This window comes from Ciona intestinalis, chromosome 4, assembly GCF_000224145.3.
Source record: "Ciona intestinalis chromosome 4, KH, whole genome shotgun sequence".
Taxonomy (NCBI): domain Eukaryota; kingdom Metazoa; phylum Chordata; class Ascidiacea; order Phlebobranchia; family Cionidae; genus Ciona; species Ciona intestinalis.
The window spans coordinates 460652-481504 of record NC_020169.2 but is presented as its reverse complement, the minus strand read 5'-3'; the positions used below and the strand labels follow the sequence as shown (position 1 = coordinate 481504).

Sequence of the window (20853 nt, the reverse complement as noted above, 5' to 3'; positions counted from 1 at the left end):
CAGCTTTTACCAATCAATTTAATTGTAGATTTCATTCTAAGTCTTGCTGGTCAGGTTAGTACTACTGTATATAGCTCTGTGAACTGGGCTTCATATGAAATGTCATAAACTAAGGGACACAACATATCAGAGATCAAATTTTGTGTTAGTTTTTGGACTTCTATTGTTTTCAATATTAAAAGCTGTAATACACGTTTTAATGAAGAATCATAAACATGCGTACCTTATATACTTTCTAGTGTGAACAACTTGTTTTATGTCAGACAAAGTAAAATACTTTCCATTGGTAGTTGTAAGGGCCAACTACTATTTCTAAATATCACGTACTTACCTAAATTAAAATGACGTCTGGCTAGAGAAATGAACGTATGTTTTGTATTGATTACTCATGAAAAGTTAATGCAGTTTACAAGTTAGATAATCTAGTGCAATAATAAATTAGTGTGAAGAAATTAGGTGCAATTTGTATAAAACATCTTAATCCTTTGTAAAAATAACATGGGGGAATGAAAATGATAAAAAATTAAAATTCTGTATAGTCACATTGCTTTTCTTGATCTGCTTTTTCTACATTCATATAGACATTCTTATTTGTTTTGTCACATTGTTTTTCTTGATCTGCTTTTTCTACATTCATATAGACAGTTTGAGTTGCTTTTCGTAACTCCGACTGTTCTTCATATAGTATAGCCTTGTTTACTGGTGGTCCTGAAATAAACAAATGAAAGTTTCCATTCAATGCGAGGTCGAATTTAATATTAACATAAATCAAATGCAACTATAACCAAGCTTGTAATGTCAATTAGAGCTTGCCCAAGCGATCAGTTACATAGTTTTCTTTCCTTGTAATCTAAACTATTAAAATATATACAGGCACATTTTTAATGGTACATGTCTACATGACTTAAACAAATAATTTAATGTATAATGTATATATACTATGAGCTTACCAAAATAGCTGAGAAAAACGGGAAGAAAAATCAACCCATGTGCAGTGCCAAGCAGAGTTATGACCAAACACATTCGGAAGAAAAAGATTTGAATTAGTTGAGCAGTCGCCCAGTTGAGTACAATTATTCCAGGAAGATTTGTCAAAGCAACTCCAGCAAAAACCTGAATTACAAAAACAGTTAATATTAAAAATAGCTGTTTAAAAAAGAAACTACTTCAATTTGTTAACACAAGGTAGTTTTAAGTTTTAGTAGTTTCGCTTGTTATCTAACAAGACATCTGTTTTTTCTAATATCACATTATGCCTGGTAGCAGCGAAAAAAATATGGTTTAGTATTTAATACACATATTTGTATACCGCTGGTCCCATAGTTGTCATTGACTCAATCACTCGTTTCTTTTTTGATATGTGGGTCTTTAAAGAGAAAGTCCGTACCACATGGCTTATAAATTCAACCGACAATCCAATTGCCTATGTATAGAAAACATTATTACTGGAACACATTTTTACTCTGAAGACTTACCGCCACAAGATTTATCAAAGACACAGCATTCATATCCACACCCCATAGTGAACAGAGCCCTGCTGTATCCACAACAATCATTACAATTGTAAGGACTGTTATAATGCCTGAATAGAAGTCAAATCCAAGTAAAATGAAACTGAATGCAAATGTGGGAATAAGGCAAATTCCAAGTTGGAAAAGTGTGTCTTCAACTGCAGTCAAGTATTGTTCGTAGTAAACATAGTAGAGACTGCAACATAACAAGCATTAATATATAAAAACTAAAAGGTACAAATTGCCATTTAAAAATACTGTAAAGCCTAACCTATGAAGGTAGCTAAACACAATAAAAACTGCACATGAGTATATTGTAAAAAAGTAAATTAAATTAATATAACAAATTTAAATTGTATTTACCAATAAGGAAACACTTCAAAATCTTCCTCATTTTCCAAAATATTATTTCCATCTTTATTTGCTGCTTTCAATGTTTTAGTAATATTATCTGCCAGTTTTCTTGCTTTTATCAGATTTTCTGTGCAATCCACCGATTTAATACACACACTGTGAAAAGCCATAAAATAACTGGCATCTACAACATCTGTACCACTTCCAGTGTAGTTATTTACTATGTTCACTGCATTTCCATATGCTGAATGGCCCCTGTAAACCAAAATAAAAGCATTGATATTGGTTGCAGGTATAATTTCAATTCTAAATACGTGACATTGTATGTGTGGAAGAACAGTTTTCCACAACCGCGTTCTCTCCCAAAACCGTTAAAATCTGATTTTGTTAGCTTATCTACAACAATGGTCCTAAAGCTACTGTAACTATTTACCCCTTGTTACACTCAACACCCGGGTTGTCAATCAAAAACCAGGGAAGATATTGCATGAAGTCATCTGGTGTGTAGTCCTCATTTTTTAAGCACGGTGAGCATTTTGATACTGTATCAGTTGCTGGACAAAATTCATTTGGATGAAAGGTTTCATACCGACAGCATGACTTCCTCCCACCTACACCTTGTGGAGGCAACCAATCCACATAATCATCATACCAAGATGCAGCAGGGGTTTCTATTCGCCAGCTGGGTGAACAAACGATGATTACCAAACATTAACTTTAAGTTTGTGATAACTTGTATCATTTTTTTATCTAAGTTGTCTTATCTGGGTTAAAAATACAAAAATATAATAATAACCTTTATTTATCTTTTCGAATATGGTAGTGAAGATTGAAACATATTTTAAATGAAAAGTCAGGATACAACGACAAAACAACAGTTTTTGATTAAAGTAAAGACATATTTACATTTAGTTGTAAGACAATAAGCGTGTTGACTCTTTTGCACAATATTTTTGTTTCACTATCCATTAACACCCTTAGCAACTTGTCTCATTTGAACAGTTTAAATATTTACAGAATACAGGTATTTTGACAAATTAAAGCAGTGATTTTGTATTCAACAAAATAGGATGATTAGCCTACTTACAAAAAAAGTCAATTCACTTACTATGATGCATTTTGGCTGGCATAAGATATTTGTTGCGTCAATGAATATGTGTCACAGCCAGCAGATCCGCAAATAAGTGAACTTGCATTTTTGTCGGCAAAATTATAAGCCCCTGTTATAAGATTGAATACAGAATTTAATAAAATTAGATTTTACATTAAACTTAGTTTACCTTTTGTCACAAAGTAAACTGGCACACCAACATCTAGATATTTTTCCATGTAATCAAAATACTTCAATACATATGAATCTTTTGGAACAGAGAGATCTTGATCCAATCCCACAGTAATTCTTGTACACAGTATGGTACACCAGCAACTGAGTCCGACAAAACCAATCATCTGTAAGTGGAATAAATACTTTGTTAAGCTTTACTAAATAACCCCATCTTTTATTCTACCCCTGCTTGGTAGTTTGGTTCGGACATAAGAAGTACAACCCAAGTCACCAATATTCATATGATTACAAATGTTCACTAATGTATAATATTGTGTTTCTGTAACTTAAAATACCAATAAATGGCCACCGGTTTAATACAATTACGACAAAGTGTCATAACCAATGACACACACCCACAACGGCAGTAGCACTGGGCACTAAACTTGATAAAACTATTAACTAGAATACTTAATCAAGCCATGGAATAATACGCAACATAGTTTCTTACCACCACGTATCGTACAAGATCGTTCATTAATACCGGTGCATAATATTTGTGGAAAAAAGTCTCAAGATAAGTTTTTGTGTTTGGTTCTGCAGGTTCCATCTTAATGCAACAGCAAACATCCACACGATTACCCTTGATTAAAATATTGAGAGATGTTACTAACTCTCAGTTTCTGGTACAAAATATTGAACCTACCCTTGTTCGTCTAGCGTCTAATGACAAAACTGCTAGAAATGCTGTTATTTGAAGTAAAAAGTCAAAAGCAATCGCAACAGCAGCAGCCAAGGCAAATTGTTCAACAGCTGGCATGTCAGTCAAAGCACCGAGAAAGAAAGCAACACATTCTGTAAGTGAACATAGCAGCATGCTTGGGCCTACTTCACCCATTACTCGTCCTATTTGATCTGCAAGATCTTCATCTGGTTTCCTCTCATCACGCTGTTGAATAAATACAAAATATATTAAGGTTTTTATGCATGACTGACATATTAGACAACTTGTGGTGATTGTACACTCCCCTGAAACAGGAGGTGTGCACTCAAACAAGTGTGGTACATGTTTGATTCGAATTAACATTCTAATTGATGACGTGCAATAGTATTACCTGGTACTCAAGTGTTAGAATGAAAATGTTATCTGCTCCAATTGCTAAAACCAAGAATGGCACAACTTCAATCACAATCAGTGAAGTAGCGTACCCTATATAACCAAAAAGTCCGATACTTGTAAACACACTCGCTAAAATGACAAGTATTCCTGATACTCCAAGTGATATCTTTGAATCCACCTGTAAGCATAATGATTTTAAGTTGAATTCAAAAAACATGTCATTTATCTATTTATACTACAAGAATTAAGAGAAAGTTGTTTGTATTAGACTATCAGTTTTAACAACTCGTTATTGATGACTTGGTTGAAAGAACACTGTTAATTATAATAGGAAAAGTATTGAGCTTTGAACACGATGTCACTTAGGTAGAGGCAAGTATTTTAACCAACTACTATGTCAGTTAAAATAAATTTGACTTACAGGGATGCGCTTCAGTGATGTGTAAGTGCCAAGTGCTATCGCAATGTAAGCAAATATTACAAGATAACTAACAGCAAACACAACAACATCAGTTTGACTGGATCGTTCCAATTCATCTTCTGGTGACCTCTGTATATCCAATGCACACAATGTTAATAATTCTAAATTTACAACATATTTTTTACGGTGGGAAATTTACCTCGGAGAAATAGGCAAAATCAAAATACTCTGATGTGTAATTATCCATGAACCTTAGGAATTGTTTCTCCCATGCTGTTACTAATTTAGTTCTGTTATCTTCCTTAGCAAAGTTGCTCACGACAAATGTTAATATTGAACTTGGTGCTTCGTTATATCCGTTGCCCTGCAAATATGAATTATAACAAACAGTCAACTCTGCAAACAATGTTCAAGGTAAAGTTTAAAAACATCTAGTAGTCCCAAGGTGAATGTTTAATTACAAGCTTGGTAAACAACAGCCTTACACATATATTACTTACTTGCACGCAACGTATGTTTTACATTAAACATAAAATAAAAAACATTGACTTTTACAAACATTTCTATGGTGCCATTTTTACTTTGAAAGACAGTAATGAATTATCTTTATAAGCTATTGTGCCTGAAGTGATAATGTAATTAGCCAACAATTCATTTTACTATGTACTAGCCAGGTAATATAATAAAAAAGTATAAAACCTCTCCTTGCCCCCCAAGAGCTAAATATGGAAATACTGGTCCACCAAAATCTCCCATGCAGTTTTGTTTCAATGGTGTTGTATCTTGGACTGTAGCTGGGGCTCTGTAATCAACAATACTAATAACAAAATCATCATTAAATACCCATTCAATTTGTCAGCCATCTCAGAAAAACAATATATAAATTCAAGGTGAACGGGATCAGTCACCTGTGTTACAATACTCAGCTGCTCATTATTTCAGCATGAATAAACTACTTTATTCTTTTTTATTAATTTTTAATCAAGTTAACTGTTATTCTCTTACTGTACGCAATATAAGAAATGGTCACGATAATCGACAACATATGTCTCCTCTGATATTTTATCTGTGTAGTTCGCAGTTTTAAACATTTCATTTGGATCATTCTGCCAGTAGTTCATCACTGATGTAATGGTGCAGTTGTTGTTATCAGGTGACAAGGGTATGAAACAGATATCCTGAAAATTGTTACAAAGTTAAACAGAAAGAGTGTCGCCATAAACAAACATAATGTTAAGTACCACATTCTTAAACCAACTTGATCTTTGTTATCATATATATGTAATAAATATTTAATTTAATTTACACAGTCAATAAAATTTTAATTCTTACATTCAGCGTTCCAATGTTTACTTCACCATCAACTTCATAGGAAACGTTCATATATCGAAGCTCATTTTGTAAAGCAAGCATCTCAAGTATGTATTTGGTTTCAAGAATATTACTGAAGTTGTATTTCACACCAGTAAATGAAGTATATTCCGAAAATCCAGTCACATATTGTGGTTTAAGTTTCATGATAATCATCTCTGTCCGATAAAAAGCTCCAAATTTTTCATCATAGTAATCTTTTTCTTGTCTCACCCTACTTCCAGCAGAAGACCATAATTCAATTGGATCAGTTGTAAGAATGACAAACTTAACACCAACGCACAAAGCCACACACACCAAGATGGCAGAAATAAGAACAACCACAGGATTTCTTGCAACAAAACTACCCCATCTACGAAACACTGAGCTTATAAAATCTTGAGTTGATTTTCCAACTTTTTGAAAAAAGGGGATTTTTGTAACAAGTGTCCGACCTCCATTATCCTCAGCTTTAGTATAAGGTATTTTGCTCTCAGCCTCCGCAACCATGTAGTCGATCTTTTGTTTCACATTCCCATTTTTAAACATAAAATCAATGACGAGATATGCTGTGAACAGAACCACAAATGCAAGAAATATGATGAGCACTATAACAGCAACACCATCCGCAGTGCCGATCATGAATGGTACTTGATCTGGTTGTAGTATGGGTGGGGCAGGACATGAGGCTTCACAATCAGTACAACTACATGCAAACTCCGTTGGACTTGGAGCATCTTGGCACTTATAAGCAAACGCATCAAGTGGAGCCATGCCCTCTGGTGCTGCAGTAAAAACCTTTAACTAGTTAAGTAATAAATCAAACTAATCTTAAAAGAATAGATATATTCATTCAAAAATTTACTGGCGTGGTGGCAAAAAATTATTAGCCAAACATAAAAATTGAAAGAAACTTACGCGATTGTATAGCATCACTGTTTGGACCTGTGTCATTACCAATTTGTTGAAAGTCCATATTTAGTGGAGCAATGCCATTATTAGTGGAACCCAGATAATCAAGGAATCTTTGTGGCGTGCAGTCATCACCACTAAAACCATTACAAACCAAAGCCATTGCTTTTCCTAAATAATAGAATGGTAATATCTGATTTATCATTATTGCTTTTAATATTCAATATGTTGTCCTTGTATGATGCAACCTTGAAATAATGTGATAAGTGTCAAAATAAATTTCCAGTAGGGCATTTACTGCCAAGCATTAAATTTGAACTACTGTATTCCATCATACATTCATTGCTAAAGGCAAAGTTTTCTATATTAAGACAATATGAATGGGACATTAAAATATCATTTAACAAAAAATGTACCGAATGTTTTTTATTTGCATTTTAGTATTTAACAAACACAAATATTCTTCTCTAGGAATGGCCTTAATACCTGAAGAAAGCCTTGCCTATACTAAACCTTCAATCATATCACTATGCTTACCATTAGTCTGTGGGAAAATGACATCTTTACATGAAGTGTGAACATTAGTCGCATATGTTTCAGATATATAAATACTTTCAGTGAATGCACCCTCGGTTTCGGTGGTATTGCGCATTTCTGTGACGTTCATAAATGTTGCTTGGTTTGGCGAACATGTTATCTGGTGAGGAAAGCATAATCTTTGTTTAACTCTGCATATTTTGGTAGCAAACAATAAAAATAGCGCACAACAACAAAAATATATATAGTAACTACAGGTCAGTCGGTTCCTGACACAACAAATCAGTTAAAACCGTTGCCGGTACACTAACGATTAAAAAATTAAATATTAATCTTAAACCAGCAAATTACGACATCTTTAAATAAACAATGAGCATTAAAACAGTATACTAGTTTTACAAAGAGAGTGAATAAATTAAGTGACAACTTTGAAAAGGGGGATTACCTTTCAGTAAAACACCGAACTAGAGATATTCTACACCAATAAGAGTTAAGTTTTAAAATTAATTCAATAAATATTTTTATCGTACACGAAAAGTATAACACGTAATCCAATACAGAGATTCCTTGGAATCTCTTCAAGCAAGACCCCGAGTGACAACATATTGGAATTTCGCCCGTGTGAATCTCCAGTGAAGCGAAACAGCGTTCCGATCACAGAAATAAAAAAGAGTAGAACGCGCAACTTTTCAAAACCGTGATATATTCTTTTTTCTATTCACGTGACCGCCAACTCTGTCCCCATTTCGCTTGGTCTCCATTGTAAAAGATAGGGGCATAGTATTTTTGGGAGGTTTTAGCGGTTTATTTCAAAACCTACACCAACTAATCAAGTTTATTAGTTATTTGGTAGGTTAACGCTTACAGTTTACCACTTTTTTGGGAAATTTAATTATTTAATAAATTTTATTAAAAATGTTGAAACAAAAGGTTTGTTTGAAATATATAAATATTAGAAAATAGTTGTTTCACCCTAAAACTTTAAATTAAGTCAAAAAACGAGAAAAAAAATACATAAAACGCCGTCGATTCCATTGACTACAATAGTAAACGGGAACGACCCGCGAAAGAGAGAGAGTGTATCACCTCTCTCCTTTGCCGACATTGGTATGCGCGTTCTATTCTTTTTTATTTCTGTGGTTCCGATATTGAAATTGCGGTGACGTCACAAACCTATCCTACCACTATCGCGCGCATTCTTCGTAGCTTACATATAACCATATGTAAATGCATTCGTGTGTTCAGTTTGTTCTCACAAACATAAAGATTATATTCTGTTACTCTTACTACTTACTATTACATTTATATGGCGCAGTTATATACACTATATATGAGAGTTAATGTGGTATAGGCGTAGTGTAAAAAAATCCTAAAGTACAGTAACATTGTAGAATACACAGCAACTGTCTTTTAACCACATCTTAACTTTCCGGTGCACCTTCACCTAACATCCTTTGTCGTAACTAAACTGGTTTACGATTACGAGGTATAAACCGAAATACCAGGATATCTTGCCTTTGTATACCGCCGACTTTGCGCACGAACCTTAATGTGCTTGCCCGCCATTTTCGTTTCGCAATAACAGATACGCAATATTAACATTCTGAAACCCGTGTTCTTATTGGCGGGATTAACACGACTTATCAATACTACCAAAGCTAAAATACACCCCGTATCATACAGTAGGGTGGGAGGAGACGGGATACCTTTAGTGCATAATATCCATATAATCTTATTGTGTTTTAAACAGTTAGCAACGATCTATAGGGGTTGTGAGAATGCGAATTTTTAATTCTTTGAATGTTCTTTGTTTTCTATCAAAAAGACAAGAAAATAGAATGAAAAGGTGTCCCATCTCCCCCACACTAATATATATAGAGGAACAAATTATTTATACGAGGAAACCTACGGTCGGTTATAAATTTAAAATATAGTAGTGTGGGGGAAGACGGGACTCGGGGTAAGACAAGATTTTTTAAAATTTCCTTTTACAGCTACCATTTTGAATGCTGGCTAAATTATATATACATCTAAAACTCAAGTTTAAATCATCAATCCAGTATCGGTTTTAGTTTTGTGTGAAAAACTGAGGTACATACTGAAAAATGGACTAAATAACTTAAATTAGAGATAAAATCAAAACAAAAATACATGTTTTCGAATCGCTAAAATTACACCTGGTGTGCGAATCGCTAAATAGCTCCTCGTGTGTTTTAATATATTTCTTTGAATTGTTGTTAACTAATTAAAGTATTGCAGTACAAATTCGTGGTATCACTTCAATATCGTCATATATATTCTGAGTATATTTCGGATAATATGTGCAAGGATCCTGCCTTACCCCGCCCTATTATACAATACGGAGGACATAGGGGCATCTTATATTCTTGCTGTGTGTAATAAACTTTAACAGGCTAAATTAAGCTACATACTTACTTGACAATATAAGCCACGAAAATTTTCCACACAACTTGGACAGCGATTAAAAACCAAAACTGAGGCTGTTAGTTGTCTTTCCAACGTATTGAGTTGTTGTGGGTCGCAGCATATTGCCGTTGGTTCGCCATCCGGCTTTATAAGGTTCGGACATGTCTTTGCTAAACTTTTGTAATGCGCTGATGTCTTATCAAGCACCACCGCTTTCCGGTTGTCCAAACAAGGTAACTCTCCTAGATTTATATGTCATGATTTGAATACTAAAGTAACTTGTTATTTAAACAGAATTTCATTTGAAATATATTGAACTGGTGGAATTAATGGTCTTTCATAAATACCTTTACTATGAGTTGGATCATTTTCTTCGTAGTATCCGCAGTTCCCATAAAGCATACACATCCCAGGCTCATGAGAAATTGTTGTTGCAGTAACCTTATAAATGTGAAATTGATTAAAATAAATAAATTTGTAGGTCTATACTATTTTTTAAATATATCCGACATTTTTAGTCGAAACATATAAGTTAATGCCAGCACGTTATATTTACCTGGTATTCGCACTTTGTTATAAGAAATAAAGGAATAAACAACACTTATTTAACCTTATGTGGCGAAACAACGGGGTCGTTTGGGTACAAAGGCACGGTATGTGTTTTATTTCATAAATCTCGTGCCCGTTTAAGAGTTACACGTGTAAAGTTTAAGGCACGATGTGGCAGTATCGAAACCAGTATCTTGTTCAGCGCTCTGGCACACCAGCATTGCCGCACCGCTCGTAGAGATAACGATTATGAGTTTGATTCTCGCTCTAGTGGTATCCAATAGCATAACTTCCCTCGAGTAAAACACTAAATATGTATTACCCCCAAGCGATACGTTATATAAGGGTGGGCTAAAAGTAGCAATGAATAAATAACACAATAAAATTGATTAACGCTATTAAACCCAAGACAACTATTGTCCAAATTGCACGTCCCATATTCAATATGCTACCAGAGTTATATTATATAAAATTAATACTCACAGATGTTCCATACAGCAGGATTAATATTCCACTTAACAATCGAAACATCCTTAAGATTCTACTTTATAATCAGTTCTGACAATACAACTTGTCTGTGAGGAATTGTTTTAATTTTAACGTAACAATTCGTGTCAATACACTTATTTGTGACCTTATATGTGTTAAATGTTACTTACAGTTTCGGCTAAAGCTTAATTGACGCCTGACTTTGTTGTACGTTTGCTAATATGTTTTTTAACACTTTGGTTAACCTGTTTACTTTATCATAACTTTTTATTCCAAAAATCATATGTACAGACTTTAGTACTGTGTGGAAAATCTAAAAAAAAAACGAAAAACGAAAATCAATGATGACACTTTAAATTATGTAAAATCTATTTCTCGCACTCATTCTTTCAGTGTTATCACGCCAACGTTCATTGTTATTCCTTAATTAGCTACAAATCTAAGATTATGTGTTACGTTTAAAAACATAAATCGATTTTATTTCATCATCTGCCTATAGCGTGCCACCCTCGAACGTTTCGTATTTATTTTTCTCCAGTTGATCATTTGTAGAATCTTGGTGACGTATTCAATGACGAAATATTCGTCGCTGTTCTGATTGGATCCGCCAGTCACCCCACTTCATGACGTTTATTGCTTAATCACAGAGTACCAACATTTACATAGCCGTTTAAACCACCGCAGGTCAAAGTACGGAACCCCGTCCTGCCCACATAGATGCTTAAGATACATATATGTATCAGCAAATGCTATGACCAAATACGTGTTGTGGTTTGATTTCTAAATTTTAGGTGCGCTCCTACAAATATTTACACTAATCATGCGAAACAAGATTTTAAGAGGTGACAATACTTTGCAATATTGTATGCGATTATTATTACACAACGGCGTTTGTAGAATTTTAACGCGTATATTCTTTCATGCATTCAGGTTCCTATAGGTGTACTGGTATAAATAATACAGAATATGAAATCCGTTAAGGTACAAGCAATTCTGCAACAGTGTAAAAGAAGTTGCTGACTGACTTAACTAATATTAGTTTTTTATTCCGACGTGTTATAAACTTGACAAATTAATGTCACAGAAGTTAAACACAAAATATCTATATTGCATATATGTATCACCTATTTTAGTCAGCATACCAAAGACCCGTAAACTTCCCGAACAGTGAAAACGCAAGTTCATGACTTTCGTCGCCATGAAAGTTTCACATTTCATTACCCTTTGTACATCAGGAATATTTTGCACCAAAATCGCCAAGTAAGCTGATGTTTTATTTCATGGCAAAAGTGCACAATAAAGTAGATGAGCATTTGTTCTGGGTCAGACATTCAAACATTTAGTCGTTCTCCTGTTGGTTAATATTTAACACATGACTGACTGATGATGTTTCATTTTCTTGTACTTTCTCAAAGTTACCACTTTCCATTTATCGAGTTTTATTTGTTTGTCAATTACTTATAATACAAGAAAGGGTATACGATAGTTTTTGGAATGCCGTATTTAGCAATGGATTAAATATTTTTCAGCATAAAGTATAGCGACATATAATATTCTTATAGATTAAATCTATAATTCAATTTCATGATTGCAATGTATTATTTAAAATCGCTCACATCTATGTAGCTAAACTCGCATAATACGTTTTTCTATTGCAAACTATGGTACATCATTACGTGAATAACAAGACTAATTAACAAAGCATAAAAAGATTGACAATTTTTAGATATTCTACGAGTAAGCCAAATGCTAACGTTGTACACCATACTGTATTACCCAATGTTAAAACGGTTGAACAACCACTAGTAGTTGATTGCATCGTCGTAGTCACTTTAACAAACTTTGTTTTTTCTTGCTTTATTTCTGTCACTTGCATATTGTCTTTAAATGTGATGCCTGTTTTTTCCGGCCCTTTTGTATTGTCTTTGAAAGTGCTTGTTATTAGGTGAGTATGCGTTGTTGTATTATTGGTTGGTTCAGGAGAAACACTTGACACAGCTTTGAGTAATTCTTTGTATTTATTAAACAGAATGTGTTCGTTGGGGGTGCAGCATAAATTACTTTCACATATAGGAACATCTTCGGGACATGAGCTGCTCAATAAAATAAATCCCCGATAAACAAAAGTGAAAAAATTAAAGTTTGGCCAGCGTTGAAACTTCGTTTGTGTCGGATATATTTAGAAAAAATACAACATGTAACCACTTTACGGTTTAACCAAAAAAACTGGCGCTAAAACTCATGCTTTTGTTTTATTGACCTAATAAATTCTTTAGGACCAAGATTGAACTCGGATGCATACGCTATACTTAATATGTTTATGTGTTATATGTTTAAAATGTTTACCTGCATGGTGCGCCTGTGGTGTATGGGGGTGCGGGTTTCGTATTAAACAGGAAGCCAGCTTGCTTGTTACCTGATGGGTAATACTCACAAAATATCAAAGTAGCGTTTATAAGATCACCATTTGGGGTAGAAACAGGTCCGGAACAGAACTTTAGCCCACAGCCAACCATGTATGTCGATGACCATGCAAGCTATAAGCAAATATAACGTATAGTAGGGTGGAGAGAGATAGGACAGCTTTAGCACATACCACTCAAACATCCTGATCTTGTTTTAAAGTTAAAACAATTAACAACGGTCTATTATGAGTCGTCAAAATATAGTTTTATGTTTCTTTGAATGTTCTTTGTCTGCTACTAAATGGGGCAAGAAAATTGAGGTAAAAGGTGTTCCATCTCTCCCCACCCTACCGTATATTACATATACAGGCCACCTCTTCCTTACCCCTGGGCCACTAAGTTATCATGCATTTGCTTATGTACCTGTGTGTAGTGACCACATTTCTCCCCCGTTTCGCATATGTTCGTTGCCAAATTATAAAAGTGAACTTCTGCGTTCCATTTGAACACGGCTCTTTGAAAATACCTGGTCCCTTTGCAACAAAAAGCAATGTAAATAAATGTTCTTCGTTATATCGTAACCAAAGAAACGAAATGAATTTCATTCTTTCATTTAGTAGTAAACAAAGAATAATTAAAGAGTTATATAACCGTAGCGACTTTTAAATAGCGAAGTTAATTGTTAAAAACAAAATCAGGGAATGTAGGATTTAGCTGCTAACGGTATCCCAGTTCACCTCACAGTACTATATTGATATTCTTACTTGGGTAACTTCCGTCTGTTACGTAAATATTTTCTCCTAATTCCCCGAGCTTAGGGTGGTGCACTCGTACTCCGTGCGAATAAACACATTCTTCAGCTTTAGCTTGCGCTAGTTTTGATAAATCAGAATTCCAAGTCATCATTCGCATTTCAACTGCTGGTGGTGTAATCTATAAGTGTATGCTGATTATAAAGTAGGTTCAGTAATAATTCAAAGCCACAAATTCAAAATTGTTCAAGACCGTCAATTCTCAGTCGACAATGCAAATAAATGCAAACTGGCCCAAAGTTTAAATCTGCCCCGATCGGCCAACTAAAGGGCCAGAGACCCCGCAACCAACAACTCCATTTATTACGAAACTCATACCTGTGATCTATACTTGTTGTGCAGTAAGACTAACTGCGCTATATCTTCATCCATAAACGAATATCCTGTACTTAATGAAAGTGAAGGTAGCCACACAACAACTATGGTGACAGAGCATATCACACAGCAAAGTAAAGACATCACATCAAAAGACACTATAAGCTAATAAGGTTATATTTCAATAGCGTGGAGTTTTTTAAAAAGTTTGCAAAGGTCATAGTAAAGTATAATGAGCTTAACACATGCATGCTTTTTATTGGCGTATATAAAAGTGAATAGATTTGCCGCGTAGTAACGAACAATACATGATCGTTGATACATTGGCCGGGTGCAAAGCAAGTCTGCAGCCGACACTCGATGTGTGCAACGACATTTAACACTGAATACTGCTTATACGTTTGAAAGGACCTTCTACAAGCTAATAAACTGAAGGATTCAGCTCCTTTTTCATTTAGTGCAGATAAAACATTATCGTATATTACAGACATTAAAGTTATATAATACAAAGCTCGCATCAGGATCTACACGGATACACCTGATTTCTTGCTATGTACGTTTACTCTATAATCTTAAACATCTGAAATTAAGCGTAATCTATATCTATAAAACGATATGTAATAGAACATATTGCAGACATCAGACAGCGCAAGACAAAATCAAATATAGGTGGTTACGTCATGAGAAATGCAACAATACACTCCACATTGTTTGAACGGAAACGCAACATTTCCTACTTGATGTTTTAAAGGTGCCAAACAAAGTGATGATTACCAAGTTTGTAATGTCAATCATGATGTCTCGGAAGCAACCGCGGTACCTACATAGCAGCGGTCACCTTTTGAACCTCACCTAACATTTAAACGTTACAAACGATTAAATAAATCGATTGGTTGTTTTGATTTTCAACAGAAAGTCAATAATGCAATATAAAGATTTTGTATCATTGTAAAACGTTTGGTGTCATTTTAATTCAATATAGTTTGCATGTTTCCGCCATTTAAGTGAAAATGTATAGAATGAACTGATGTTATAGAGACAGCAGTGTTACTGATTTTAAAGTTAACAATAAAAATGCGGTGAAACTACTACGTAAAATAAAAATGTGTTATTTCACAGTCCATCTTGTTTTATGGAATTCAAATCTTTTTGTTCGTTAGTTGTTGTTGTTTTGCAAGTCCGGGTAGAAAACACCAATTTTCGTACTTCGAAACGGAATCGTTTTACTGTGACGCAATAAAGAAAAAAGTTAAGTGCTGAATTTGTTATACCGCCTAATGCAGCTAAATATTCCAAAATTTGGTCTCCATCACAACTGTGGGAATGTGCGTCAGCATGAGTCAGCATAATTACAGCTTGCGGAATCCACAGCAGAATAAATGTCGAACTAACAGAAAGCATCATCACCTGTAATAATTAAAGGAATTTAAAAATATCTTAGATACCGCGTCTCAGTTTAACAAGAGATCACAGATCTAAGAATGAGCACGTTTTAAACTAATTAGCATAAGATAGTAGAGTCGGGGAAGATGGTACACCTTTAACACATAATATCCAAATAGCCTGATCGTGTTTTAAACAATAAACAACGGTCTGCGGAAGTCGTGAAAATACGGTTTTATAATTCATTAAATGTTCTTTGTTTACTACCAAATGAAAAGAGAAAACAAAATGAAAAGGTGTCCCATCTACACCCACCCTGCTATATTAATTAATCCTTTTACTACAACGGTCGACTGGGCTCGATCAAATACAAATCTGAAGTAAACAACAAAACGGGTTCTAGTCGCCATTGGTGATTGTGGAGCAGTAGGCAGAATGTATTTATACATGTATTACAACTAATGAAACTTATGACGTATATGAGGATTGAGTGATTGGTAAAGAATATGTGTAAATACGCTTTGTACAACTCCTTCACCATGTGTTTATTGTAAACTTACACTAGTTAACGTTGTCGTGGCCCCTAAAAACGTTTGTTTTCATGAACTTTGACAAACCGTAATTACGCAGTAATTAGGTAATGTTAAAAGTTAATATTAATCATATGATGTTGAATTAAAAATGATGTTTCAATTACGATTAATGATAATACGGTATAGGAGTAGTGCATTTAATGCGTCCCCACTTAAATGCTAATAGTTTGATTCATTCGTGAATCGTTGTGTGGATACAACACGTGCCGTCGTTTTCCGCCAAACTCCCAGACAGTGTTTCCGCTATGTAAAGTGCATGAGGAAAGTAATCGTTAATTAATCGCTCATCGTGCGGTTTTAAATCTGAAAATTTAGTCTAAAAATTATAAATATATATTATGATTTGATTTCAATCAATAGAATAAAGAAAAATGCTAGAATTAAGAATTGAGATGAGTGCGGAAAAAAAGTCACGAAAAAAACAACAACAACCACAAGAACAACTGTTCGACGAAAAAGGATCTATATGACCACTAACGTGCTCAATAACACAGAACACGTATCACATTATACCAACCGTAATCTTTCTGTTCATTCGTCGGCGCGATCGCACCATAACCGAGCTATTGGGTTGACAATTTAACTTTCGAAATATTGCCGCGTTTAAAAGTATGATGATAACATAAGGGATCAAAAAAGCAACGCAAACGTGCAGGATCAGGTTTATGAGATATGCTGTATCTGGAGAAACCCGAGCCATCAACGAACACCCGAATACCAACCTAAAATAAATAAATAGAGAATAAAATAAAATTCGTTCAGTGTTGTGGAACTCTTTGTGGGATGTTGAAGCTACAAATTTGTTTTGAACAGCCTCACATTTAATAACTGAACTTGAATTAGAAAAGAATGTAATTAAGGAAAAGGGAAATATATAGTAGGTTCAGAGAACGTGCGAGACCTTTTCATTTTCTTTTCTCATCCCATTTGGTAGTAAACAAAGAAAATTGAAACAATTATAAAATCGTATTTTTACTCCTATAGACCGTTGTTAATTATTTAAAACACGATCAGGTACTTAGACTTTATGTGCCAAAAGTGTCCCGTCTTCCCCCAACCTACTTTTTTCTTTTCTTTTTTTCCACTTTTCGTTGGTATGCGCCTTTTATGGGCTAACACAACAGAGTACCTGAGAACCATAATATATATAAATATTTATTCATATAACTTACTTCATCTTAGAATCAGTGGTGTTCAATGTACCATGTAATCGATCATCGTTACTAAAAATCACGTTTTTTGATTCATTCTCACTCGGTTTCATGAATATTTCAGCCACGTGCAGACCACCACCATGTTTCGATTCAAAAACACCACCAGCAAGTAGGTAAGGTGCCGCAAATAGGAACGAAAGTACACAAACTGCTATTATAATCTAAAAAAAGTCTAATTAGTGTATATTATATAATACCCTAATTTACTAAACAGTAAATATACAATGCTGGTAAGTATATAGCATAACAACACATTTTTCCATTGATTAAGCGTCTAACCACGTTCTAACCAATACAAGGTTGTTGGATTGTAAGAGCATCAATAATTTCCCATTTAGTAAATGTCGATAGTTAGACTAATGCAATTATACAATAGTCATAAGTTTATCGCCGTTGACATGTGTAGCCTATATGTCATTTGTACGTGTGTTGTAGAAAAACTAAAATCGACCCAATGCTCACGGTGGTAAAGATCCCAATAAAACGTTAACATCTCAAGAGATTTACTGATTAAAGTATATAACAAGCCTATTTAAATTAGGCAAGTACGTAGTACCGTTTTGCCAATCAGCAGCGTGATAGCTCCGGTGGAAAAACTCTTAGAAACACTATACGCTCGTAGAAACAATTATATTATGATGTTTTGTATTGTTCAGTAACGCACGTGTTATTTATTAGTGCTCTATTGTGGTTTAAAATAACCACCACATTACTGTATTAACATTTACCTACCATTTTTGCTTTTTTTATACTGTGGTTTGTCCGTTTGTATGTAAAAGGCAGACAAGCTGCCAAAAATCTGTCAAAAGTCATGACCACCAAAAGCCAAACAGCAAAGTTATGCGAGCCGTGCATGAACAGTCTGTGCCATCTACACAGGTATACTTCATACACCCAGCTGGGTTTATGTGGGTCATACAACAATGAAATAATCACGTATCTATGAAAAACATAGTATTATTTAATTGACATTTTTACAACTGCAATACAGAGGAAAAAAGTAGCAAAGTTTATCTAAAGTTTTGACAATGCTGAAAAAACAGTAATGAAAATAAAAGTGTATATATATAGGTTGTTATTGTCTAAAATATATTTACAGTTTCTTAATAAAAGTTATATGTGTAAAGTTATAAATAAACTCACCTTAAAATACCGTTAAATATCAAAACCCCGCTATCTGCAAACGCTAATGCAATAACGTAAAGTCGGTATACGTTGGATAGTATCTTGCTTTTTCGACCGTTATTTTTAACAAGAACTGCAACTGAAACTCCGTTACCTACGGAATGATCATCATTAAAACATAATTATAAACCAATGTTGGCCGTGGAATTTAATAATGAACTCACCAACTATTCCAATTACAGTCACAAAAAGAAAAATCCCAGCAAAGTATGTTTTTAATTCGCGTCCAACTTTATCACAGTTTTCTTCATGCAAATGTGTATCGTTTATCTTCATACTGATGTCTTCCCCTTCGTTTCTGTTATACAGAGGAATGATTACACAACGGGCCATCCAAAAATCAACCATAATTTTGAAAAAGGGTAATAGATGCCACGTGTTAAATTAAGCAGTGCATTTAAAGATCCCAATGCTTTGAAACAAAATCTTAAACACGATGAACTAATGATTTTAAGTGAGGCTAAAATTAAGGAAACTTTTTAAAATTTTATGAATCTACCTTAAGATCCGTCTGTGTCGCAGCAAATTCTAATGATTATGTTCACTCTAATCAGGCAATCAACCTCAACCTAAGTCGCTTGCCTGGTTTGTTTGGAATTAAATTTAAATTTGCTGCAAATTATTTATAATTAGGGTTTTAAAATAATACTCGCTTTAAAATATTTGTTTAACCTCAAGTTTGTTCTGTGTGGAGATTATCTTGCGCCGTATATTTGACTTAATGTTTACAATAGGAATGTACGTATTAACCATACAACAAACCATACACAAGTATGCCAAGCCACATCTTAAATGTTTGATTGAGTTGCTGTATATGTTATAATGAATATTTTATAAGTTACCGTCTAGATGACACGCAGAATAAGTGTTTATTACATAATCGGAGAAGCCAATTCGCCTTAGCTTTTATGAACTAAAAAAAAACGTTATATACGCCTTTAAAACCTTGCCCCTGATGGTTATCATGTATATATATATTTTTTATCACGAACACTTGTACTGTTTTGTTTACTGATAACATGTTGTCTGTTGGTATTTTAAATCTGCAGCTAAAAGTCGTTTCACGTATACCCCTTACGCAGCACATGTAGCCATGTCTTAATTGCATAAACCTTCTTCTAAGACCAAGGTGATCCTAGAATACAGATATTCTAGCGGCCTTTTTCGATACCTTCTACTGGTACCACTAACCTAAAATTTGGACACTGTACTAACTAAACCCCAGCGGTACCGATTCTAAAATGAAAAATTTAAAATTCGAAAAAATATTAATTATGAATATTAATATTCGTCATAAAAACATATTTATAGAATTTTCTCCCGATCCAGCTTCGAATATGTTATAGCGCTAAGTGATACCTAAAATATGAAACATTATTTTCTTTAAAAAAGTGCGGGGATAGATGTTAAATATAAAAAAGTATGATCATAACTTGAATCATATAAATATTATATTTTCGATTTTTTTTGCGAAAATATAACTTACGCATACATCTATGTAGGTCACTAGCATGTTATCCCCATCGAAAAAAAAATTAATTTTAACTTTTTTTTATAACTGAATATTAATATTCGTCATAAAAATATATTTATAGAATTTTCTCCCGATCCAGCTTCGAATATGTTATAGCGCTACGTAATACCTAAAAAATGAAACATCATTTTCTTCAAAAAAGTGCGGGGAAGGGTTCAGAATACAAACAAGTATGAGGGTCATAACCCGAATCATACAAGTCTTAAATTTTAAAATATTTCGGCGAAAATATAACTTACGCATACATCTATGTAGGTCACTCACATGTTATCCCCATCGAAAAAAAAAATTAATTTCAACTTTTTTTTATAACTGAATATTAATATTCGTCATAAAAATATATTTATAGAATTTTCTCCCGATCCAGCTTCGAATATGTTACAGCGCTACGTAATACCTAAAAAATGAAACATCATTTTCTTCAAAAAAGTGCGGGGATGGGTTCAGAATACAAACAAGTATGGTCATAACTTGAATC

The 20853-nt window shown here is 34.0% G+C and overlaps 4 protein-coding genes across 7 annotated transcripts in view; 1 reads left to right on the top strand and 3 right to left on the bottom strand.

Annotated features, from left to right (window-relative positions):
- Positions 1-353: 353 nt before the first annotated feature.
- On the bottom strand, positions 354-11027 carry LOC778978 (NPC1-like intracellular cholesterol transporter 1). Of its 3 annotated transcripts, XM_026834340.1 has the most exons (21): positions 10929-11027; positions 10244-10337; positions 9906-10138; positions 7470-7629; positions 6939-7103; positions 6003-6805; positions 5676-5848; positions 5370-5472; positions 4870-5034; positions 4671-4799; positions 4245-4427; positions 3836-4078; positions 3641-3772; positions 3146-3314; positions 2974-3085; positions 2299-2547; positions 1875-2120; positions 1476-1707; positions 1310-1423; positions 951-1113; positions 354-708 (listed from the first exon to the last, which is right to left on the bottom strand). In XM_026834340.1, exons 1-21 carry the CDS (start codon positions 10974-10976, stop codon positions 524-526), a joined length of 4101 nt encoding a protein of 1366 aa, XP_026690141.1. In that variant the 5' UTR covers positions 10977-11027; the 3' UTR covers positions 354-523. The 3 variants fall into 3 exon arrangements, with proteins under 3 accessions (XP_026690141.1, XP_018667010.1, XP_018667009.1); XM_018811465.2 differs by lacking the exons at positions 9906-10138; positions 10244-10337; positions 10929-11027 and adding an exon at positions 8000-8097; XM_018811464.2 differs by lacking the exons at positions 9906-10138; positions 10244-10337; positions 10929-11027 and adding an exon at positions 7915-8088.
- A 1330-nt stretch (positions 11028-12357) lies between these two features.
- LOC101242476 (glioma pathogenesis-related protein 1-like) lies at positions 12358-14635 on the bottom strand. Its single transcript, XM_004225899.4, has 5 exons — positions 14470-14635; positions 14104-14272; positions 13763-13872; positions 13281-13471; positions 12358-13027 (listed from the first exon to the last, which is right to left on the bottom strand). The coding sequence occupies exons 1-5, from the start codon at positions 14608-14610 to the stop codon at positions 12628-12630; spliced, it is 1011 nt and encodes a 336-aa protein (XP_004225947.1). The 5' UTR covers positions 14611-14635; the 3' UTR covers positions 12358-12627.
- Positions 14636-15579: 944 nt separating this feature from the next.
- Positions 15580-20071, bottom strand: LOC100186833 (cysteinyl leukotriene receptor 1-like). Its single transcript, XM_002122952.3, has 7 exons — positions 19341-20071; positions 19006-19139; positions 18800-18935; positions 18389-18596; positions 17615-17817; positions 16960-17164; positions 15580-15873 (listed from the first exon to the last, which is right to left on the bottom strand). Exons 2-7 carry the CDS (start codon positions 19115-19117, stop codon positions 15580-15582), a joined length of 1158 nt encoding a protein of 385 aa, XP_002122988.3. The 5' UTR covers positions 19118-19139; positions 19341-20071.
- LOC101243241 (histone-lysine N-methyltransferase SETD1B-A) overlaps positions 19192-20853 on the top strand; it is a 21802-nt gene continuing 20140 nt past the window's right edge. For both annotated transcript variants that reach the window (XM_026834339.1, XM_026834338.1), the window contains exon 1: positions 19192-19203. The gene's annotated coding sequence lies outside the window, so the exon portion shown is untranslated. The remainder of the gene's footprint in view (positions 19204-20853) is intronic.